Source organism: Erpetoichthys calabaricus, chromosome 18 (genome assembly GCF_900747795.2).
Source record: "Erpetoichthys calabaricus chromosome 18, fErpCal1.3, whole genome shotgun sequence".
Lineage (NCBI taxonomy): Eukaryota > Metazoa > Chordata > Cladistia > Polypteriformes > Polypteridae > Erpetoichthys > Erpetoichthys calabaricus.
In genome coordinates, this window is record NC_041411.2 from 27,262,141 (window position 1) to 27,287,787 (window position 25,647).

The following is a 25,647-nucleotide window of genomic DNA, read 5'->3' on the forward strand; positions in this document are numbered from 1 at the left end:
AGTCCAACAAAGCTTCCCAGTTCTAGCCACTTAATTCTTCCAAAATAACATCAAGTTGAGCTTTGAAGGTCCCTAAAGTGCTACTGTCTACCACGCTACTTGGTAGCTTATTCCAAGTGTCTGTGGTTCTTGGTATAAAGAAAAACTTCCTAATGCTTGTGCAAAATTTACCCTTAACAAGTTTCCAACTGTGTCCCTGTGTTCTTGATGAAGTCATTTTTAAAATAAAAATCTTGATCCACTGGACTAATTCCCTTCATCATTTTAAACACTTTACCTCTTGATCTTCTTTTGCTTAAACTGAAAAGGCTCATCTCTTTTAATCTTTCTTCATAACTCATCCCCTGTGGCCCTGGAATGAGCCTAGTTGCTCTTTTCTGGACTTTTTATAGCGTATTCCGGAGACCAAAATAATACACAGTACTCCAGATCACACACAGTACTCCAGATTATGTCATCAATGATGCAACAAAAGAAAAATGTGTAAAATGAATTAAAAACTAATTCCATCCAACCATCCAACAATTTTATAAGTCTCCTTTTCCAGAGTCGCTGGGACACTGGAGCTCAACCTCTTTAGCATTAGACCCGAGAATTTGTAAAAACAGTGCTAAAAGCGTTAGTCATGAGTATCCCTTGGCAATGGCACAGACGTGTGTCGCGTAAAACCCAAGGACTACTCAGGCTGTAAAAGTGCCAACAGCGTCAGTGGCGAGTGTTACTCAGGAAACAGTATAGGTGTGTCTTGCGTAAGCGTCAGGCCCGAGGGTTACCTGGGCAACGGTACAGACGCATCTTCTCCTAGCCTCATAATGGCGTCTCGTAAGAAATGCCTCTCAAAAGTGATGACGAGGTGAATCTGTCTTCAGGCAGTGAAACTGAAATGGTCGGTGAAACCAAACATGATTCTGATGAATCTGAAATTGATGCTCATCACTCGCACATGTGCAGTTCATATTATTATTATTATAAGTAGTAGTAGTATTATCATTATTTTTATTATTATTATTTGTATCGTTATTATACTTTTGACTTTGAACTTTTAGTGTTACATTTTACAGTAGAAAGATAAGATTTAATAAAATTGTCATTTTTTAAGCCAAAAAAATGCAACGCTTTTTACATGTTTTTGCTTTGCACCCCCCTCGATCATAACCTATTGTCTATGGGGGAAGAGAGAAAGCTTTACATTCGTCAAAAATTTCGATCTCTCAGTTTTAGGGTCCCGATACTGGAAACATTTATATTGTGATGATGGGTGTGAGTCTGTCTGTGTGTGTCTGTGAGTTTGGGTGTCAAAGTTTCTTGAGGATGGTGTAGAGGTAAAATGGCTGGAAGGAAAAACACCAAACTCGAAACTTAAGCCCGTTATGAGATGACGATGTGCTGATTAGCTTTTGAGCCAAATCGTGCAAGACAAAGAGGCACTCTGGAGGAACCCTGAAATACCAAAATTCTGCAATCTATATATATATATTTCAGCATGTCTGTCTGTTGGTTGGTTGGTTGGTACGTTTACATCAGTGTTTTGATTGGCTGATATTCTACGAATTTTGAAAATTTGGACCAACCAACTAAAAAAGAAACAAGCTTGCATTTTAATGACGAAGAAACCCAAGAAAAGACCATAAACAATTTGAATATTGCACATTTGCCTCAACAACAAAATAAAAAACGAAGCACTGGGAAGCGAGTGACCAATTGGATTAAAAGAAAAGCTGAAGGAAGTCACTCGACTGAAGAAGACGAAAATGCAAAAAGAAATAAGATTTTGGATATTTCAAGTGCTCAATCTACACCTCAAGAATTGCCAAAAACGAAGAAACCAAAAACAATTTTTACTGAAGAACAAAAACTGTGGAATAAACAGCGACATGCAGTACGACAAGCAGCAAAGAGTGTTCAAATCTCGCAGCAGAGACAAAATGAACACCAACGAGTTGCAGCTTACAGAAGCTATTGCACGGAAGAACAAACACAATTGGTTCACGAAATTGAGCGTCTGCGATTGCAACAAAAACGTTCTACTGCCACTGAAATTGAAGTTGCTGAAAGACGTGAACATGAACGGCAACGACAACAAGAAAGTCGGTCAAACGCAACTCAAGTTGAAATTGTTGAGAGAAGAGAACAAGAACGTTTACGACAACGAGAGAATCGTTTAAATGCAACTGAAGGTGAAATTGTCGAAAGAAGAGAGCAGGAGCGACAAAGACTACGAGAAAATAGACTTCATGAAAACGAGGAAGATGCAAATTCAAGGCGTCAACAACATCGCATTCGAACTCGAGAAAGTCGAGCAAATGCGTTTGAAATTCAAGCTCAACTTCGAAGAAACACTGATGCACGTCGAAGAGCCTCTGCAAGAGCTGCTTCCAGCAATCAACTTTGTCGTGCTCTAAATACTTGAATAAACATAGTTTACGTATTCGTTAAGTATGCATTGATTGTGTTAATGATTCATAATTTTATTTTGATAAAGATAAGTCGTTCATTTTATGGCATGTAACACTTTCATACATGACTTAAACTAGAAACAACTTTCATTATGTTTATTATACACACACACACACTACCCTTGGTCGGTGGTTCGATCCCAGATGCCGGAACAAAGTTAGGACCTAACACCACCTACTGTCCACCTGGGTTCGAATCCCGATTCGTTGTGTGGCACAAATAACAAAAAACATTTTATTACTAAATTTAATCATGGTACAAATAATTTTGCACTTAATGACTTTTACCCTGCAACACTGATAAAAGTCGCCTGTTATGAATTCTTCTTGATCAGCATCAGAGCGGTAAATAATTACTGAAATGTTATAGAATACTCAGTTTCTAGGGTGCAATACCTACAAACGCTCTCATACAAATTTTTTTTTGAGACGAAATGTAACGCTAAGGAGGTTAACCAAGCAAGAATCGAGCACAGGAACAATCCCTGGGCAAAGGGTGAAAACACGCATACACATACACATATCAGGAGACAATTTGGCATCAAAAGAACTAAATAAGAAAAAAAAATATTGAAAACATATCAAAATAAACTTAAACAACTCTGGATCCTGACACATACAACACTTTCATGTTGCTTGCTACTTCTCATGCAAAATTGTTAACAAAGACCAAAGACTTAACATCCAAGACAGCCCCTGCATAAGCGATGTGCAGCAATGCCCATTTTAGTCAATGCATATCAGCAGCTGCTTAAAATGCCTGCCAAGCATCAGCGGTACACTCATCGCTGGCGGGCGACCTTGCAGGACACTTGGCTCTGCTCCCCCTCTTCTGGCCCCCAAGCTGCCGCCAGTATTCAAACTTGAGGGCTAAGTCTCAGGGCTGCAGCTCTTGCTGAGCTCTGGAATGGATTTTTACTCTCCCATCACTCTACACCTCAGCCATTTTCAGATGGACAGAGACTTAAATCCCTTAAGTCAAAGTTCCTATTTGAATGCCAACTCAAATGATTTCTACACAGGCAAAGAACCTGAGCCACAGAAGGCAGAGGTTACCTCACTCCCAAGCTGGACCCTGTAAAGACCAGGTTATAAGAAACCAGCCTGGGCATGACCTCTCAGTAATCTTACCTTTGCGGAAGGGCGGGGTCCCTTGTTCTTACTTCCCCTGGGTCTCCCACGAGGTCTCTTTGGGGTCGGGGGGCCAGTCGGCTCCTGGGGATAAAAGTAGGGTGGTTATGCTAGAGGGTTGTTCCTACCAATCCACTGTTTTGCTATATCACACTTTCAGCACAGTACCAGAGGGTGAAAGATTATGAAGTGAACTCACCTGAGGCTGCTTCCTAGGCCGTCCTCTACCCCTCCTCTCTGGCACAGAAGGAGTGGGCGCAGAACCCTGGCGAGCTGGTCCTTCCCTGCTAGTTTTACTACTCATTGCTCTGTCCCACTGGTTCCAACGTCTTTAAAGCCTTCAGCTGAGAAAGGATGAGATGTGCCTTGGCATTGAGCTCCGTCGTACCGGGTCGGGATTTGACCACTCGTGACTCTGGAAAAGAAGTCATGTTAGCCTCTGGGGTCAAATCTCTTTATGGCAGATCAGTCATTAAGTCCTATCAAAACCACCATCCTCACACTTCAGGACCCAAATCAATCAATCAATCAATCTATCTATCTATCTAATCCTGCCAACTACACTAAATTATCTGTCTATCTACTGCTTGTGACTGAAGGGGGCAAAGATCTTGGAATTGTAAGAAGACCAGCTCAACCATCAATGCCTGGTCTTTGAAATACTCAATGAGAACATTAAAGGCAGACATAGCCTAAGGAAAAATGAAGCCTTCAGTATCATCTCAGTGTCTACCAAGAATGAGCTGCAATAAACATATCGGTTTACTGATTTATTGGGACACCATGGCATATTTCGGCCAGTGGTTCCCAACCTGTTCTATGCCCCACAATCCTAGAAAATATTTGATTTATCTTCACACCGCCTACAAAAGTAATATCATATTTGAAGATGAAGAAGTCAAATTTCCAATTGAACTCCGAAACAAAAGCTTTCAATTTGCCTTTATAAATCTCAATAATCTTGTAAAAGTGTCCGCCATAAAGTTTAGACACATGATTGATGATCCTGGGAAGCACTAGGTGCCACGAGGAAAGGAAACAGTCAATAGTCGAGATGGTATTGGGGATGGGAGACCCCCCCATGAAGCAACAGGTGCTGCGCACTGTTAAGAGATGAAACACAGTTGATGAGCTTTGTCAAGTCGATAACACCAGCACTGCAGTTCAAAAACAGATGCACCACACAGTTAAAGCTGCTGCACTACTGCCAGGACCACCAGCAGGAGAGATGGGCCGAGTGTAAGCAGCAGGTATTGTGCCTAATTCAGTCCTCCTTGTCTGCTCTCAGGCAATAAAGGTCAATCAAACCTTGAAATCAGTGACTTTTCACAATCAGAGCTTGCAGAGAAATCAATACTAGTCCTACCCTTCTCATAATAAAGACAGACAATGCACCTCACAACACAGCTTTCCTCTTTGTTACATGCCCTGAAATGCCATCTTGCACTCCCTGGGGGTGTGGGCATCTCAGGTTGGAAACCTCTGATCTAGGGCATCTCAGATAACGTGCCAATACAAGAAAACATTAAAATGTCCTCCCACCAAGTATTGCCCTTTTCTGTATTATGTTGTTTATTCAGCCATCCTTTCATTTTCCATTATAAGGTCACATGGGGCAAGAACACTAGCAATGGGTGCAAGGAGGGGCCCGTGACTGAAAGAAAAATAACGCCAGTTCACCTCAAAGTTCATTCACTGCAACTCAACACAGAAAACAAGAATCAAACACGCACCACAGCGCAACCCTACTAGATGTCAATCAATTTTTACTTTTAACAATACATTTAATGACACATTATGTACCATAATGTGTTAAAAAATGGCAGGCATCTGATATCTCAGATTCCAGTGTGGCACCAAGAAAAATCAGCCCACAGTAAGGCATCAACGCAAAAAGTTACTGCTTTTATATAACATTGTTTTACAATGAAGGTGGTCCAAAAGGAGATTTAACAAGTACAGATATAGAGCATGGTTGTTAAGGTAAAGTATAGGCAGACTAAGTGACTGACTTTGGCCCCGTCCACTCTACTACATTTTTATTTAAAATAACAAACATTAGTCTCTCCGTTTTCGTTTTGAACCCTTGAAAACGGAGAGACTTCTGAAAATGCTCTCCAGAGGCTTATATTTCTGAAAACTCCAGCCTGGCATTGCAGTGTGGCCAGGTTATTTTTTGGCCTTCGAAAAACTCGCGCTCTGATTGGTTTGTGGTTATTATGTGGCCCGTCCCTGATTGGATCCTGCTCATCACAATCTCTTGTCCCCTGACTGTTCACCTTTCATGAAAGAAAACAATATTCTAACATCGTAGACACTGAAGAGTCAGCTTTCTATGCTTGTTGTGTTGCTTTACCTCTATGCATCTAAATTGCGTTTTCTGCTACATTTACCAGCCACAACAGTTTTGTGATAAATCTTGTAGCTGGTGGGGTTACTGTTGGAGTGAAAAATTCAGAGCCCCATGAAAATCAGATTGCAAATAACTTAGTTGACAGCCTCTTATGAGCATTTAGTACTTAAACTTGATCCGATCGGCAAGAAGGGGCATTTTCCACGGCAAAATTACTAATAAAGTGCTTAACGAAGTGGACGGGTGTAGGCTGCAGCCGAGCTCACAATATTACAGGACAGTGAAACATGAAAGCACAATGCAGTAAAGCGAAGATATAAACACATGCAGAAATACATTCATTTATTTATTTATCTATCTATCTATTTATTTATTGTCTCTATGGAGTTAGTTTTACAAATTCTGTTTGGTACAAGATTCACTCCAATTGCTGCAGGCTGCTTATTATCAATCCTCTAACATAATTGTTGTTTGTGTTGCTTTAACCTTTGTGGTGTTTTTATTTAGCGCCACCAGTTGTAAATTCTGTTACTTTTAACTGTAACCTCTGCATTAACGTGACACGAGAGCCATTTGTTGTGGATCTTTAAAGAATTTCTTTTTTTATGCTGCACACACACTGTCCGAATTCTTCAGGCGATGATAGTTTTAATAGCTTTCAATAGGATTTTCATTGGACTTGAATTTTTTCACTAGACAGTCCTGTCAGGGATTTTTCCACCAATGTGCGTGTGCCCACTGCAGACAAACAGTTACGTCCCATTCGCTTTTGGTTATTTTGGTGTGATCGGAGATACTTTTCTAAATTATGTGAAAATGCTAGTATAGATGGAGATTGATTTTTGCTTTAAAACACTGTTTTTAAATGAAAATAAAGGAGTGTGGCTGTAGCCTCAGAATCACACAAAGTGTCAAAGATGAGGTCTGGACCTGCAAAACTGTGGTGCAAATAGTGACAATGTATTCTCCAGACCAAACAAATCAAGTCAAAGGCTTACACAACATCCAGCCCGTGGCAGAGGTGTTGCAGGAGGTGGCCGAGGTGCACAGATCCACTAAGGGCCCATTGGACTAGTGTCTACCAAAAATGTCAGTGTGACAGCCCTGGAGCTGACCTTTGACTAATGGACTAGTTGAGCCATCCTAGAAGGGACTGCAATACAGCAGGTAATGATGAGGAGTCATCTGTTATGTGCTGGACATGCTAAAGTACAAATCTGGCACCACATAAATGCTTCAGGGAAAAAAAAAGTATTGTTCTTTACAATTGTATATATGCAATTTGAAAAATTACAATGAAAATACAACAAATAAATACAAGCATAAATAAAAATGTATTTCTATTTTTGTCAATGAAAAGAAAATGAACCAAGAGGAACTCAAAACGGAACATCACTATTTATAGATTTTCTCAAACCACTCAATCCAGCACAAGATTGTGTCTGTAAGGTATACACTACGCGCGTAGCTATATCTTTTTAATGTCGTCAAACTCGAGCAGCTACCGGGTTGACAAGGATGGGCCCAGAATAAGTCAAACGCATAGAAAAGGTAAATCCACAGTCCAATAAAATTAATTTTTAAATAATTTATTGAAAAAAATTCGGTCGTGAGCATCAGTAGGCTTTGCGTCCCTAGGAACCGAGTTACCCAAACTATTCTATAACATTTCAGTAATTATTGACCGCTCTGATGTTGATCTTTCTGATCATAAAATAGGTCACTACGATAGCAACTGACGAGAAGCATTCCTAATTAATTGCAGAATTTCTGTATTTGAGGGTTCCTCTAGGTTGTCTCTTCTCTTGCACGATTTGGCTCAAAAATTAATCAGCACATCGTCATCTCATAACAGGCATAAGTTTCGAGTTTGGTATTTTACCATCCAGTCTTTTTAGCTCTAGGCCATCCTCAAGAAATTGTTACACACAGACAGACATACACAGATCATCAAGATATCAATATTTTTGTAACAGGGGACCCTAAAACGTTGAGATCCGTCGAAAACCGGAGATCGATATTTTTGACAAATTTAAAGCCTTTGCTCCTCCCCTATGGATGACAGGTTATGGTGAGACAGGGTGCAAAGCAAAAATCAGAGAAAATGTTATCAAACACACTAAATCAAAGGTTTCTTCTGGATATTGTAACAAGATTAGATTTCTCATAGTAAGCTTCAGATATGTTCTACGCTTAAAGCTGTGTTGCTGTTCTCTACTGTATTCTGATAAACTTACAAGGTACCTGTGATGAGTTATATTTCTTTATTGTTTGTTAGCTCTGCATGCTTGGCCAACTGCTAAGCAGTAAAAAGACAAAGCAAGTTCCTACTTGGCATGGCAAGAAAATAAGTCAGTATATTCCACCGAAATGTTAGCTTTTAATGGTAAAGATAACACTTTCCATGAATGATTTAACTATGTGTTCTAATATAGTAATATAAAGCAAAACACTTCAACATAACTAATAACATTAACTTACTAAAAATGGCTCTTAAACTCTTGAATTGTTACTAACCCTCCTCTATCGTATTTCTCTTCTCAGTATCTGGATGTGGCACTTAGTGCAACTGCTCTACTGCCAGGCTGCTCAGACAAAGGGGCATTGGAATCGTCAGATGGAAAGACTCTCTCATCAGACTGGACGGCCATCACAGACTGCGCTATAGAAAACCCAGGAGGGGGTATGCAGTCAGTTGGCCGAGGTCTCCAGGACTTTGTTTTTGACTATTTTACACTTTTAATCTTCGCTATTGTCAACTGGCCACAGTTCATCAATTAGTTAATGGGCAGATATTGTTACTTTCCATTTATATTTAATCAGTTCTGCCTTGTTCTTTGCGTGTCTTAGCAAATTTGCATTTATATGTGTACCAGTTCTGAATTTAGTAACTAGTAAAATCTGTACTTGTGTTTTGACACAGAATTGTTCAGTGTAAAGCGTCATACAAAAAATAAGTTGTATTGTATTCTATTATATTGTATTGTACACCAGGTCTGCCAAAAACTTTACATTACATCTTGAATATTCAAAAGTGAAAATGATCAGAAGTCTCCAATCAGAGTGTTGCTATGTGACATTGCATTATTTTCCAGATTGTTTTACTTATGTATAATGCTCCAAAAATATTCTGTCAAGCACGCAAGTTGGAGGACCACCTTCTAGGTTTATCGGATTTAAGCAATACCACCCTGGGGTGAAAGGATGCGCAGTTGCTAACATTCTTGTGTCTTCTGTTACTCTCAGCAGAGAGAAGATGTCCACTGAGGGCAACTGACTCCTCCCCTAATGGATAGAGGACTATAAAAAAACGGAATCCCTGGAGAATAGCGTCTCATATCGGAACTGAATTGCAAACAGTACAATTTCAATTTACTTCTGTATATGCCATTGAGTGCCATTTTTATTTTAATATTTTTTACATTTGGATTAAACAGCACTTCCTCAATGTTACAAGTGTCCTTCCAAATGTCCACAAATCGGTTCATATTATAGTTGTACAGCGACTACTTTCATCAAGGAAATGCTGATAGATGGGACCCTTTTCCTTATCAAATGCAGGGAGGTCTTTGGAAGCTCTCTTCTGATTCTCTGTTTTCACACACAAAGTAAGGTGACCAAAGACAAAGTGGAGAAGCACACAGTTCACCATATGTGCCTCATTCTTCTTGTTGTGCATAACTGAGCTACAGGAACTTTGCACTAAAAAAACGTGGCAGACTCGCTCATTATTGGTCAGACTCACTAAGCTTTGGCAGACTCGCTCATGACTGGTCAGAGTCACTAAACTCAATTGCCACAGGCTAGAAAATCATATGCCAGTCAGTCCACCCCTTATTGAATTTGCTTAATACAATTTGGAACAATTTGGGGCTCTTTGGAGGTTGCAACCTATGCTGACAAAACTGGGTGGAATGAAAGGACTATCTCTGTTATATACTAACCACAGTACCTGGAATTGCCCACGCATATTTGTATAATGGGTTATGGTGAAAAAGAAAATATTTGAGTTAATTAAATGTTGATCCTCTTGTCATTGTTGGCTGAAATGCTAGTGTCATCTTCATCATCTCCACTACCTCTCTATGAAATAGTCTGCTTTCATGAGTCGAACATTTGCTGTTTTCTGCATAATTAAGTTCCATACTTGTGGTAAGTCCTTGCTGGGTGGGAACCATGAATGCTACCTCTTTGTAATTCCTGGTTTACTGTGCTGTTACAAATGGATGTTTAATCCCTCATTAACAAACTGGATGGTTTGCTAAATAATTGAATCATTGATACAGACTGTAAGATGGTCAAAACTACCACTATTTGTGTTGTTCCCTCTGTTGAACTCCTATTCATGACGTAACTTTTTACACTTTGTAAACTCTCTATGTTAGGTAAGGTTTAGGTTTAGGTTTAGGTTTCTTTATTTAGTTAAGGTTAAGGTTAACTGGAATGGGACATTTTCAAGAAAATCCAGTCAACAGTTGGGAGTAATTTGTGGTTTTTGTGGTGTTGTTCTCTCATTATGACTCCCCAGTGAAATTTTAAATTGGATGAAAAATAATTTAAATATATATATAGCCCAGCAGGTGTTAGGTAGGAAAAATAAAAATAATACGTTCTAATGAATCACGTACTTAAAAATAATCTGTTCAAACAAATTACGTAAATTGTTCAAACAGATTATTTTTGTCTACCCCTAATCCGGGAGTCTTTTTTCAGTAGTTATTTATTTTTTCTGGTATGCAGTTTAGTGAAATGGAATCAGAAGAATGTAGCCAGCCGATAGTTTCAGTCTATTCCGCTCTTCCACCACAGACTACGGAAAACACCATATTGTCGCATAAAATTCCAAAAATCTATTCTCGTAACTTCTGCATTTGAAACTCATTTCAGGACTCCTCAAAAAAAAAGTTCCTTACAAACTTACAAGTAGTTCCTCTTCCAGTTTACTGAGCTGTACACCAGGAAAAAAGGAATAAGAATTGGATTGCGAGAGGGAAAAATAATAATAACCCATTCGAATGAGTCAATAATCCTTTCAGATGATTATAAATTTGTTCAAACGGATTCATAGTTTGTTCAAATGGATTACTAATTCATTCAAACTTTTTTTGTTTTTGTTTTTTGCCTGACACCTGAAACGGGGCTCCACCTAAAAACAAAACTTCATCACAATAACAAATCTTCCAAAAGCAACTGCAATCGTTTCCACTAAATCATTGTCATGGAATGTAGCCTTCACTATAAGTAGGGTCAGACTTTAACAATATGCCAAATTCATGATCCTCGACTGCATAGTTTTGGTGTGATAATGTGGTTTTGGCTTTGAACACCCTTTTCTCACTTTACAACCCCATTTCCCAATGGAAATAGTTTTTTAAAAATTTGAAATTGTACGAACAGTAATAATTCAAAATTTCATGAACTTTGACATCGCCTTGGAATGATGCATTTTATCACCTCAGTCCATCTACCTGTCATGAACTAGGAGTCCAAACAGATGTAGTCCCAAAAATACTTCCAAAAATGTCCACTAGAGGGGGATATCATAGTCAAACCCCAGTTTGTAATAAGCCAAACACAGTGTCTTTATAAATAAAAAGATGTATTGTTCGCAAAACTGCCTGTAACAAGAATTAAGCTCTGCAAGATCACAAAAGGCAAAAAAGGAGTTGCCCGTAATGCCAAAAGTAATCCAAAACAAAGAACGATACAGATTCATCAAAATACAGAGCAGAAGGTCGAAAATCAAGAAATCCAATAATTCATATAAACACAAGTAAAAACTCACCACTCCAAAGCTTATTCAAAATGAACTATCAGGAAGTGTGGGAGACCCTCCTGATTTATAAGGCGGAGGTAAGATCATGATAATGATTGATTGGTGGCCATGCCTTCAGACCACCCCAAAAGCATGCGGAACATTACACCGGCAGCAAACATACAGAAACAAAATCAAAAACAAATAATAATGCACATAACTAACGAAAGTAAGACATAATCAACATAAATCAAAGAATTCATCAGACATGAATTTGAATCCCAGCCAGGGTTAATCCCCTGACAACACCCTTTTTTGAAATTTCTGAAACCCCGTGTGACTTGAGTTGTAAGTTGGTTCAGCTTTATTATACAAATTAGAAATTTCAATAAGATCAATATGGAATGATGCACAGTTGTTGGGTTGCTATCCTCCTCAATTAATTTCTTTACACTTCATATTGTCTAGATTTTTATCGGCAACCTACAGATTAAATCTCATGAAAATCACTTCGGCCATTTTTGACTGTTTGGCAAACAAATAGACAAGATGGATTCATAGGCTTGAAATAAGGCCCTCAGTGTGCAAAATGGATAACATCAAACATTTTAAAAGACAGACAGAGAGCATTAGAAGTTTATTTATATAGATGAATCATGTCACAAATGGAACAATTTGTTTTATTTTGTTGAAATAATTAGGAAGTGGTTTGCAATTATTATTTAACGGAGCAAAGCAACTTATAAAAATCAACCTATGTAAAATACTAACTCAACCAAAGCCAATTTAATCAATATACCTTTGGACCATGGGAAGAAACTCATGAGAAGTGAAGGAGTGCATAAGCTCTGCCCAAACAGAAATCACACTGCAGTCTTGGTACTGCAATTGGATGGCACTGTCCCATATCTTACTTGTTAAGTACAGAGTAGGAATTGTCAACAAAACTAACAAACACAAATGTGTATGACAACTTCCAAAGTAAAAAGGTGAGGACTGGGACAACATTCAGGCCCCTGGTTGCAGAATATAAAGCCAACATGCACCATTACTTAGTGACGACATCGACAGCAATCGCTCCTCAGTATAACTCGAAGAACGGTGGCACATGGATACAGTAAGAGCCCATTAGACTGCTGCCTAGAAAATAATAATAATTAATAATTCTTTGCATTTATACAGCGCTTTTCTCACTACTCAAAGCGCTCAGCAATTGCAGGTTAAGGTCCTTGCTCAAGGGCCAACACAGCAGAGTCCCTATTGGCATTTATGGGATTCGAACCGTCAACCTTCCGATTGCCAGTGCAGATCCCTAGCCACAGAGCCACCACTCCGCCATAAAATAAGCCAGTTACAGTCTGGTAAGCCTCATGTTGCTCTGGGTGTTCAGCTAATAATGAGGAGACATCTAGTATGTGCAGGACACACTTCCGATACAAATTTGGCACCACAGTAAATGCTTCAGTAAAAACGTCACCATTGTATTTAATGGGAGTCTGTCACTTTCAGTTTGCAATGTGTCTCTCAATGGATTGCCGCAAGTTTTTTTTAAGAACTATGACTGTCATTCTCCAAAGGGGAACCTCCCCCCATGGGTCTCGAACACACCTTCGAGGGCAAAATCGAGTCTCACAAACTGACTTAAATAAAAAATCCCCTAGACTTTCTCGTATACTCAGATATTGAGATGGATATTTGAGGAGTAAACCGCAAGACAATGATTATATTTTTATATTATGTACACTAAAGAACCATCAACGACAAATCAAATCATATTAATAATATATTGAACATTTATTATAAAAGTAAAGTTGAATAATAATCAGACTCTACGGCTGCATGAATAAAAGGTAATGTACCACTTCCGGTTAACGGAAATAGCCTAAAAGTTGATAGAAATCTATGTTTTGTACCTAATACTTGTTTTCAAAATTTGGTTGACCTAAGTGAAAGCGTACTCAAGTTATCGTGTTTACATACACACTCACACAGACAAAAAATGGGAGGTCTAAAACGTCGAGATTCATCAAAATCTCGACATCGAATCTTTGGACGATTACAATACTTTCTCTATACTTTGTATACGAGAAAGTAAAAATACTGTTACGTTATGTTATGCTATTATTATGTCTGTACATTGGCAGAGTTTGGGAGTGAACCAGGAAACAGAAGATTAAACATAGACAGTCACTTTAATGGGAGTCTGTCACTTTCAGTTTGTAAAGTGTCTCTTGATGGATTGCTGTAGGTTCTTATAAGAACTATGACTGCCATGCTCCAAGGGGGGAACCCCCCTACACGGGTCTTTGAAAATTGAGTCTCAAAAAAACAGAAAACTTCAAGAAACTCTGACTTAAATAAAAAATGGCATCTCAAGTTTGAATAAATCGCTTAATCCAGGACAGGATAACAGGTGTAAGGTATTAGTTTACCAATCAGACAGCTATTTTGTACAGCGCCTTTCATGATGACAATGTGAAAAACAAGTAAAATGTAGTGAGGAGCATCAGAGTGACCGATAATGACTGTGTGACACAAGACGGTGTGACATCAGGAGACAATCGACGTGATCTGAAAAACACAACACATGTTATTCCAAACATCTCATGATTCACAATGACCTCTGTGTCGATCGCAGATCAGTGCAAGCGGCAGCTCAGCTTGCGTGTAATTCAGAGCAAGATGAATGAGAAACACCAGCACCATTTGCATCATGTGGCTTGAAATGAGTTTAGTTTTACTCAAAATGACTATGGGGTTAAACTCAGCATGATGTGAAATGACACCCGATCAGGTCCCCACAGCAGTGAGACACTGAGCCATGCTGGTGCCCCAGTTCTAATCATGTTGCAAAAATGTTCTTTTAAAACATGTCAGACAGCAAACGATCCACATTATTTAAACATTACTGTAGTCGTCGCAATGACAGGAAAAGTGTGGCAATGGTGATTTTCTACAATGCATCAATCTAATCATAAATGTACAGTTTTGCTTCATTTACTATATAAGAAATATGAAATAAATAATTTATCACAGAAAAACAGAAATGAATGTGAGGCAGGTTCCTAGCGACTGGGGTCAGCTGAAGACGTGCCAGAGCTTTATATTGTGTGGCAACTAATTACGTCTTTCATGCGTTATTTAATATAACACTTTACATAGTGAGCACAACTTCAAGGTTACTAATTCACGCAGAAGTATTTACACTTGAATGTAGAAACTCACTCACTGTCACCCAGTCGTGGGGATGACACCAGCAATGTCGGGATGTGCAGTCCAATACCTTAACCAGTAGACGCACACTGACGAGCGTCCTTTTGTTGTAAATGTGGAGTCAGCTTGGTGGCAACAAGCCTGGAACTCACAAAAGAGAAAAAGCCGGCAGTCTGTGAAGGATTTCACATGTGCAGTTTCAGGCATGTTGACCTGCACAGCAGACACTTTTCATATTCAAGCGCACATGAAAAACGCTGCAGACAGTTCTGGGTGTGTGTGATGGGGCCAGGAGGCTGGTATCAGCTCTCGTGATTTAACACTTTACGTAATGTGCACCGCTTTATATAAATAAGGAGCATGCTGTGCGCTGCTTGCCAGCTGGCAGCTTGTGCCCTGTGTATCCCAACTGGCTCAAGGCCACTCCCAGGAGTCACAGCACTGGAACGTAACCCAGACTGGGAAGGGGGATGGCTTTTAGCTGCTCTGCCAACTCTTCTGCAGGGATAAAAATATTATGGACCAAAACGTACTTGGATGGATGAAATCCAAAACTGGATCAGAAATATGTACTACTGACCTCTTACGCGTTTACATTTTTTTTTATTTATTTATTTTCCATCTTCGGGGTCACTATCACAGTGTTAACAAGGTAAAAATGACTCAACGCTGCATTAAAAGAGAAAGCGTAGTCTGTGAGACACTGGGGTGGTACTACCTGCTAAAGAGTTCATTTGGAGGCCCCAGAGCTCACCCACATGTATTTTTGAGACCACTTCGGACAACGCCCTCAGTCACTGTGCCGACAGACACTGCATCTGACCATCCTTCCATGATTCTACCACATCGTCAAAAGAACAAAAGTCTGAAGGCAGGCGGTTTATCGCCAACCTCTTCTGTCTACCTACAACAACCACTACCTAGAAACTCTGCAGCCTATGAGGGAAAAGGAGGTAGAGGCCATCAAAGTGGCCAGAACACTACTTAGACAAGGCAGTGCAAAAACAGATCTGTCCAAAGAAGGTGACAGAAACAATTTCATCTCCAGCCTGGACTTAATTCTGAGAAACATTGAGAAGTGGCATTAATCCTTTTGTCCAGAATGGTTGCAATTTCATCTTACATTTTCAGAATGGATCCAACCCGACCTTGGCTATGAGGGTTGTGGGATACGGATGGATCCAAAAAATGGGTTTGTCGCCTGTTGGACAAAGCTTCATCTGTAGAGTGGCTCTAAGTTGGCCTTGGCTCTGCCTTTAGCATGCAATGGGAAAATGATGTCAGTGTAGCCTGGGCACTATTTAGAGCAAGAAGAAAGACGGCCATGTAGGGACAAAAAAAGTGTCCTTGGCCACTCTTTTCAAGAATGACACTGAACTGACCTGGGCAAGCGTGAGGAGATGTGCAGCTTTACTTACAGGTCTATAAAGGGCTCACATGATTCTATGCTCTGCTCACTAAACAGAAATGGGATAGGATGATAACAGTCTGGCCTGGACATTACCCATGTGCTACGCCTTCGTGGCAGCACAAAACAGAGCTGTGAAAATGATTCAGAAGATTAAAATCAGACATGGAAGACAGCGGACACCAGCACAGTTCTGAAATTAAGATGTGGGCAGCCTCACAAACTTAAATTAGTTTGGTGTTGGCTGGTGGTGAAACTGGTCAGTGAAATTAAAGGAAAGAAAATGGAGCGTCGTTTGGCCATTGTGTTCCTCTCCAACCCCTCATTATAGTGCAGAATAAACAATGATCAAGTGTAAGAAGGTGACATGTTAAATGTACTATTTAATGTGACAACAAATAAAAGGCAGATAAAGTACTGTTTTCAAAGCAGGCACAGACATTTGGGAGTTTTTAAATCAAGTCACCTACACCTCTGGTCCAGTTTGTGCCACATTTCTAGCTGCAGGCACTGCCACACTACGCGGCCCAAACTGCCACTTTTGAACACCTCCTCATCACAATTTCTCCCATATGCCGTCCATTCCTAAACTTACAAGTGTGAGGATGTGTGTGTGTGTGGGCCTGGTTTGGCATCCTCATGGCCATTACAATATCAGCAAATGTTAGCACTTGAACAACAGCTGCAGCTCCAGAACCCCTGACAATACCCTACAAGAAATGCATCAATCCTCCCTTTCAGTCCAGGCCAACATGTGTCCATGCAGACCAGGCAGAAGCTGATGGCATTTGCCAGGTGGGCAAACAGAACTGGTGGACTTGGGAGTATCACATACTGCAAATGTCAGCTGAACATAGCAAGCCATACAAAGGATCCTGCCACCTCCATATGTACAATATGGGATCCGGAAAAGTTGCTCCCCACATTTTGCCCCTCATAAAATTTTGCCCTCCACATTTCGCTCATCACACTTCGCCCCACATATTTTTCCTATCACCTACCTGGATCATTTAAACTTTTTAAAAAATTATTATTACCTGTATTTTATTGTTTTTTTTTATTTTGATTTTATTTTAAATATGAAATAGCGTTCCATAGAATTATAGTTACTGGATTTTGCTGAGTTTTTTCGTCAGCACCGTTACTCATTTTAACGTGTCAGAACACATTACGGCCGTAACGCAGTGTGCGTTTGCTGCGAACATGGAGCGTTTTACAGACAGTGCAACATCAATACATACGCCGCCACACACTGTATAATATAATAAAAATTTACAATGGCAAAGAGAGTTCCGTCAATAAGAGGCAAAACAAAATTAGTAAATGATGACAACCATGTTTACATGTTTTCAAAGAGAACGGTAAATGAACAACATGGAATCTGAGTTTGTGTAAAACGTTCCACCTGCAAAGGGATTGTTTAATTTTTTGGCAATTTTAACATGTGCATTTATTAAACCAAAATAAATTACAAACTGTAAAACATACAATATATATGTCGCCATGGCCTTTAAAGCTATAGATCACAAGGAGAGAATTGGGAAACATGAAGGCCTGAATTATGCTGGCCCACTCCGTACTGAGAGAAGCGTTCCACAAAGCTCTGGCTCTAGTAAGAAGACACTGGCCATACCACATCTTGGCCGTATCGCTGGCATAGGAGACCTAATAGTCTTGGTTTCGAGAAAATACCTCAAGATAGACAATGTTTGTAGTGAAAACTTGAAGCCTTGCCCCCCGTTGCTGAAGAGTTTCACTTGCACATTGCTGAGCCGCGGCGATTGCTATGTTATGACGTTGTGTCTCTTCCTCTGTGTCATTAGTATGATGTCATTTGCTGCACACAGGTCTTTCGTAATGAGAAGTGAGGCGCATGTGCCATCTAGTGGCTGTGGTTGAAAGTGAGCATAGCGGACCGCCCCATACACACACAGGTCTTTAATTTTGATATGTCTAATTAGAAATATTTGATGAGAACATTCCATTCATCCCAATAAAGCCCACCAATCCTATCGACTTATTAGGAAATTCAGAAAAGTTGACAAGAACAGGTCATTCAGCCTAACTAAGCTCACAAATCCAATAGATAATGTAAAAATTAGCACTGGACCTCCGTCACAATTCTGCAGCCTCCTTGAATCAGACAACTCCAACTAAAGCAAAGTCCTTGTAGCTGTCAATAAGCCATCACCAGAGGGTGTGTCCTCTGCATTGTGGCCTGCAGGGGGTGCTCAGCTTCCCAAACACCCAACACAAGTAGCCTCGGGACACAAGTTAAAAGCCAAAGAGTCTTTTATTCGTGGGAAACTCTTCAAACCAAGTATTTCCCACCACTACAGCCACAAGTATATGCAATTAACACAATAAGCACAATAAAGCAACAATACTTTGCCTTCTCTCTCTCTCGGTTGCTGCCTCCTCCACGCAAGCTTTGTCCTCCTCTCCTCGACTCTGGCTCCATGATGCGAAGCAGGAAGTCCCTTTTATCTTAGCCATCCCAGAAGTGCTCCAGATCTTGCACACACGTGGTCTGTCAGCACTTCCGAGACGAAACCCCATGACATTGGGACTCCTCAGTCCTGCAGCCCCAACAGGGTTGTCCTCCAGGACTACAATACCCAGCATGCCCTGTGGGCCCCCGTATGGGAATGTAAGCCTGGGCTCAGTGCCATCTGGCATCCTGTGTAAGCTGTCTTCCCCTGTCCTTCCCTCCTAAGGGCATCCCAGTTGGGTAAGGATGCCAGCCATCCTTCACAGCATCCATTGGGTTTGCTTTACCTGTACATTGCCCTATCCTCTCAGCCAACAAAGAAGGTGTCACCTTATCGTGGAAATGGCCACCTTTGCTCTTGAAGTAATTCCCTTTCAAAGCCAACACTGTTTGAATGGTGCATTGCCCACACTTTCCATTTATTTCAGGCCAAACATGAAATATGCCTTTCAGCTGCTGGCTGTCCTGTGCTGTGAACCAGCCCAAGTCACTTAATTCTCCTTCCCTGTCCCTTAATCTTGTGGGTCCAACTCAACTTCAGAAAACAAAGGCTGTGGTTTCACAGCTGATGTACGTGTCTGACTCTGATTACAGTTTCCCATTTGAAATGGACAGAAGCAACAATTGAACTTTACAGTAATTTAAGCAGCACCTCCCAGATGACCACTTAATAAGCAGTTTTTCAAGTCGATAAATAAGACTTCAATAAATGAACTAAGAACCCTTTAGGTTTTTGTATTAATCAATGATCAATGCCCATTCTATACATCCAACTTCCTTCCAGGCCCCACAGTCACCTTCAGCCACTGACCAGCACTCATGAAGCTTCTTCTTCTCCCATACAGTAGACCCCTTCACACTCTCGAGTCGCCATATAGTTCTGTCTCCACAGGTTAGATATCTCTGATCACACAGCAGAATCCAGTAGTTCACAGGGAACAGGACACACAGGTTGGCATCGCTCAGGTGATTTCAGAGAATATTAGGGCAGTCACGATCAAAGACCCCTTCAACGCTGTCAACACACCTGTACGTCACGTCTATTAATCAAAGCCGTACTGTCTCTCAGTGTCCCGTGTCACAAACTCATCTACGCCGATCAAAGAAAACACAGACCGGCCCTCGCATCCTCCCGATTCATCTTTGAATCCTCTCACATTTTCCAAGACAGCCGCCTTTTCGCCCTCATTTCCATCACTTCAGACCTCGTTTCATTGCCCTCTCTCTCGTTTCTTTCTCTAAATGTTTCTCCCCAGATCGTGACTCATTGTTTTTAACTTTCTTTTCTTTTCATTCTGTACCCTGACTATAACTTTCACCTCTCTTTTTGTTTTGATAAACGCTCGCTAATGCAGTCCTTCCTCTACCCTTACAGCTTTCTTTATACAACACACATTACATGGTAACTAAAGCAGCCGCATCTCCCCACAGCCAAAACTGTTGCACATCTTATATAAAAATCAAAGCACATTTTGTTAGACCTCAGAAGGGGGCATTTACCATAGAGGTCCAGTGGTCAGTGTGACTGCTTTACCTTAAATGGCAACTAAAGCACCCCCTGAAACTGTTTCACATCTTATATCTTTTAAAAAATCAATGCACATTTTGGTAGGTGTCAGGAGGGGGGTGTTTAGCGTGGACTTTCGGTGGTCAGTATGGCTGCTTCAAGACTCCAGGGTCTCGAATTCAAACCCCTGCTCAGGGGGTAAATGACGTTCACATAACTCTTTCGACTGAATCTCCGTCAGTCAATCACTTTCAAACCCGATTAGTCGCGGGGGTCTGCTGGAGCCTATCCCAGCAAGCATAGGGCGCATGACAGGAACAAACCCAGGACAGGGTGCCAGTCCATCGCAGGGCAAGCACACACACACACATCCACCCCAACCACACACTCCGGCCAATTTAGCATCGCCAATCCACCTAACTTGCATCTCTTAGGACTGTGGGAGGGAACCGGAGCACCTGGAGGAAACCCACGCAGACAAGGAGAGAACTCCATGCAAGGACGACCAGGGATGTGAACCTTCATCTCCTAACTACAAGACAGCAGCACACCCACTGAATTACTGGAGACTCCAAATTGGCTTTGTGGAACTAAATGGACCCAGCAAACAGACTGGCACCTGGTCCATGCCTGGCACCCAGTGCTGTGGAAAGAGACTGCAGCTCATCACAAACCTATACTGGATTACGTGGGGGTCTGAAAAGTGAATTGATCAGTAACTTACATGGGGTGACACTGGGAGCCACAAATGAAATCTGAAAGCTCAATCACATGGTGTCCAGTCCAGATCCTTAGCCTCACGGTTTAACACGACACTTTAACATAGCCTGCAGAAGTGGCACCAGATTAGCCTCTTGAGATTAAAATCCTTCTTTTCCCCACCTGAATAAATTAGTCCAGGGGAGTAGATCTTAGGAGGGGGGGTTTGCACATGGGACCCCACAAGTTAAGCTTGTCTTTCTGTAAGAAACACGCAAAGTATTGGAGTCAAGGTGCCATGCTCGCTTCTGACTTCCACGCCAGGGCAGGGACCCCCATGCAAAGCATCTCTTTCTGTGGGGCTCAGCTCATCCAACCGCCTGAAATGTTGGGGGGGGGGGGGGGGGGGGGATAAAAAGTCTACAGAACAAAGCTGACCCAGAGAAGCGTGCGCACGCACAAACCTTTAACACTTAGATCTGAGGCCGGGTATGAATAGGGCTCTGTCTCCTTCAATTGTGGTTAGTCAGAAGGAAATTCTCCCTTTCACTGTTCAGCCTGCAGAAGGGGGAGACAACTGCTTATTTTGTTTGAAACCAAGAAAGTGCGGGTAATACTTTACCCTATTTTGTCTGAAACTAAGAAATTGTGGGGATTTTTTTTTTCCCTTATGTATTTATTCGTATGCTTTTCTATTTTCCGAGCTCAACGTATACAAATTGGAATAACAGAATGGTGCCGCTTTCTCTTGCTATGCACAGATCGAAATGGTACTGGAGGACTAAATTATAAGTGGGCATTTATTGATAAAAATTATATATGTGTGTGTGTGTGTGTGAAGGAGAGGGAGAGAAATTAGCTAGTCCATTCACTCACAACTACTACACCTCCAGTCGGTTTAAACTCTTGCTTTTCCGCTGCCTACAGATTCTTTGAGGGGCTTCAGCCTGCTGAATGATGAGGAGAAAATGTCAAGTACAATGACTGATTCTCTTATAAAAATACTTCATTGCTTAGCTAGTTTGTATGGCTCGATATATTTATAAAATGAACAAAAATGTGACAGGATATAAGAATATCAGTTCACTCATTCCATTACCACTTGTTTTATTAAGTAAAGTCACTACTTAATCTGAGGTAGCAGTTTAAAAAGGTGTAACTGTGTTTAAATTATTAACGAATAACAAATTAATTTCGGTGCCGGTTTTATAACCATTGGAGCCTGTGCACCTGTGTGGTGACTGGAAGTTCTACCCAAAATGTTGGTTACTCTCCGTTGAGGCTTCAAGTCGGTCCCCCTAGACTCCACGGACTTGCTGTTAAGATGACAAAACTCACTAAAGGTACCAGGTGTGTGTAAGTGTGCCCCGAGTTTGGTGAACATCACGTCTAAGATGGGTTCCCGGCCTTTGCACCCTGCGATCCTGTATTATATAAACCCAGCTCAGAAAAAAAAAAAAAAAAAAAGATTAATGGTGGAAATATCCACTTTAATGTGGACATCTGTGAAATGAGTACAAAAGATGAAAAGAATACAAAATGCCTGCTTTTCCCTCAACCTGTATGACACTTCCAAAAAGAACAGAGGTTACTCAGATTAGCTTCCGAAAGGAGCCGACGCAAAAAATACATTTGCCACAAGCCCCAAATGAGGGTCAGTTACAAGGAACACAGGATTTTGAACTCTTCATGGGCATTAACATCGCATTCAACATTGCTGTAAAATAACGGTCTCGCCATCACTACACGTGCCTTTGATCATCTGAGAAGATCCATGTGTAAAGCCTGTATGGCCCAACCACAAAGACAATGGACTTCGGTTCAGCGCCCACCTCTGACTCACTGGGTAACCCTGAGGAACTGTATATCAGTTTCTAAAACAATATGTACTGGAAATCTGCACATATTCAGCAAAACATTGTGCTATATAAAACTCGTTTTATATATGCTTAGCCATATGTAACTTGCAAAGCAAACAAACGTACTGTACAAAAGTTTTCCTTAAGGGTCAATGCTACTGTCAGAATTTATCTTATATTACACCCTAGTTAAAAAACTCCATCACAAAGTTCTGCAAAAAAATCCTAATTATCCCTAGATCAAAAGCACTGGAGCTTCTCCTCCGCTACTGCTGCTGCTGCAGCCCGTACCACCACACCGTACGGGAGGAGCCTCCGCAAAAACCAAACAGAATTCAAATCCGAACGGGTAAACAGTGTTTACATAGAAGCAGAAGGAGATCCCGAAGAATTTACCTCGGATCGTTCGCTGCAGCGCTGTAACAGAGGTGCCTGGCCGCCGGCAAGTAAACTGCTGCTGCTGCTTCTGCACGGGATGGGACGAGTGTGCGAAGTGTGCGAGGCGGACACTACTGAGCCTCTTTATAGGATCGCAGCGCCCGCTGCTTACTAACGCACAGACAGTCAAAACAAATCTGAGTTTGATACACACGCACGCTACTCACCTCTCCCTCTCAGTCAAGATGAGTGTGCTCAATAACAACAACAAAAACAAAAATCACCACCGCCCCCCCTCCACACCCCTCACGCATCGGGGATTTACCGAAGCAAACAACACTTCGAGAAAAGCATGCAGCAAGTCTGGACCCAAAACAACTCACCTTCGGAAAAGATCGGGGTGCTTTTTCTTTCTTTCTTTGGTCTTTTTCTTTTTTTCAAAAGTGAAACAACTCCTCGGTCGCCAGGTTGGCCCCCAAAAAAATGTTAGAAGGAGCGAGATCGATCCCCCTGCCCTTCCTCTGACGGCTTTCTAAAGGAGTGGATGGAAACCCTGCCTCTGCCTCGGTGTGGGATCCCGAGCTGCACTCCAGTCATCCGTGGCCCTCAGCAGCGAAGCCCCCCGATTGACAAACTGAAGCGTCTCGCTGCCAAATGCACCGCATAGTTTCGCTATTAAAGCATGCAGTATATAGCCAGAGATCGGGAGGGAGGGGGGAGTGGGGGGGGGGGGGGGGGGTGGAGAGGCATAAGGAGTCCGCCACACCCCCCTGCACACACGGCCACACACACACCCACACACAAATGCAAATAGGCGCACATTTTTTCATTCATTTCCACACACACTCGCTCACGCGCACAAACCCACTCACTCGTGCACACCGGCACATTAGTAGCACACGAGTTCGCTAAAACAGATCGCACCGATGAGGTTTTATCTGGACCCGTCTATGTGGAGGCAAAAAAAAAAGTTATGTGAAATCATATGCAAATATGCACAGGGGTAAGCAAACAAGTCCACAAAAACTGGCCACACACTTTCGTACACGTGTACACGTCTGCGTGAGTAAACGCGCACACTGAGCCCGCGAAGAGGTCGCGCACAGGCATTTCAGTCATTAAGGAGCGCAGCGGGCGCGAACGAATTCTGCTCGCGGTGAATGGCACTGGGAAACACAACACCGCTGATTGTAGTTTAGAAAACATGCCGCGTGCGTGTGTGTGGGTGTGTGTGCATATGTGTGTGAGTGTCTACTGAGGGGTACATCCACCACTTCTGTAGGCGACTGCAGCCCCCCCGATCAAACTGTGCACTCCTAAAGAATCCCAGCCCCATCGGGTCCGCCTAAAGAAATCCAACCCAGAACAAAACGCAATGCTTATTTAGCCTAAATCCCAGTGTCGGCGGTGCTGCCTTTGGTATCTCCTAGACTTGGAAAGGATTCTTTGACCCTCTTCAAGCCTGACAATCAGAGAGCCCCTCAGAGCTTTGGAAAATGTGGCATAGATACAGCCGGCTGGACTGGATTCAAGACCCCCTTTTTTTTTGCAACACTTCAGACAAGACAACACAAACCCAAAGCCGCCAGGTATCTCTGAGCTTCTTTATTGACGTTACACCAGCGGAGTTCATCGGTTTTAATTGAATTCTTTCAAGACTTGAGAACAGATATCAATTATTCACCTAAAAGGAAAAGTGCACGTTGTTAGTCAATCAGATTGAAACTTTTGTTTAAAGTACAAAGTTGATTAAATACAAACACAAACTGCAATATAGAGCACTGTGAAGCAATTGTTGCAATACTTCTGTAGCGTGAGCCTCAGCACCCTCTTAACAATAACGTCTCTTTTAATGGCATTTTATGGTCCATTGCTGGACAAAGCACCCCGGGAGAGGGTTCATTCCATATGAAGTTGGTTCTTTCTGCTTTGAAAAATGTCCTAATATGCAAAAAAACAACTGAAATCTTTAATGTATGGTAGGCTGCCAAGCAGGACACCAACAGAATAAGAAATCCAGGACTTACCAAGTGTTATTGTATGCAGTTTAAAATCATGAACCAATCTATCATCTGTTCATTAGGGAAAAAGATGATCCGCTGTGGCAATCCCTAATGGGGGTGGCCGAAAGAAGAAGAAGATTATTGTCTGTTCATGATTATTTACTGCCCATCACAGATCTAAATAAATCTAAATAGGTTCTTTCTGACATTTTCACGTGGATGGGTCTTTCGGGAACCAAAAATGTTCCCCCTATGGCATCGCTCTAAAGAACCACTCTGGTACCTTTCTTTTTAAGAGTGCAGGTTAAATGAATTGTTCCGAATCTAAACCTCAGCTTTACATTTGATTTATATAGCACCTTTCATCCAGAGTGTATTACATGTCCAGTAAATC

At 41.4% G+C, this 25,647-nt stretch overlaps 1 protein-coding gene and 1 long non-coding RNA gene across 3 annotated transcripts in view; one reads left to right on the forward strand and one right to left on the reverse strand.

Moving 5' to 3' along the window:
• The window catches only part of LOC114669239 (uncharacterized), a 60,143-nt gene extending 50,755 nt beyond the window's left edge, over positions 1 to 9,388 (forward strand). The window contains exon 2 of the long non-coding RNA XR_003718994.2: positions 8,485 to 9,388. This is a non-coding gene — a long non-coding RNA (uncharacterized LOC114669239). The remainder of the gene's footprint in view (positions 1 to 8,484) is intronic.
• The window catches only part of si:ch211-161c3.6 (high mobility group AT-hook 2b), a 79,741-nt gene extending 55,761 nt beyond the window's left edge, over positions 1 to 23,980 (reverse strand). The window contains exons 1-3 of one of the 2 annotated variants that reach the window (XM_028825438.2): positions 23,634 to 23,980; positions 3,787 to 4,002; positions 3,588 to 3,671 (exon numbers count right to left, since the gene is read on the reverse strand). In XM_028825438.2, the coding sequence (XP_028681271.1) occupies positions 3,588 to 3,671; positions 3,787 to 3,891 (189 nt within the window). In that variant the 5' untranslated portion in view covers positions 3,892 to 4,002; positions 23,634 to 23,980. Of the gene's footprint in view, positions 1 to 3,587; positions 3,672 to 3,786; positions 4,003 to 23,268; positions 23,469 to 23,633 lie in introns of those variants that run through there. The other variant, XM_028825439.2, reaches the window with a different exon arrangement.
• Positions 23,981 to 25,647: the final 1,667 nt, after the last annotated feature.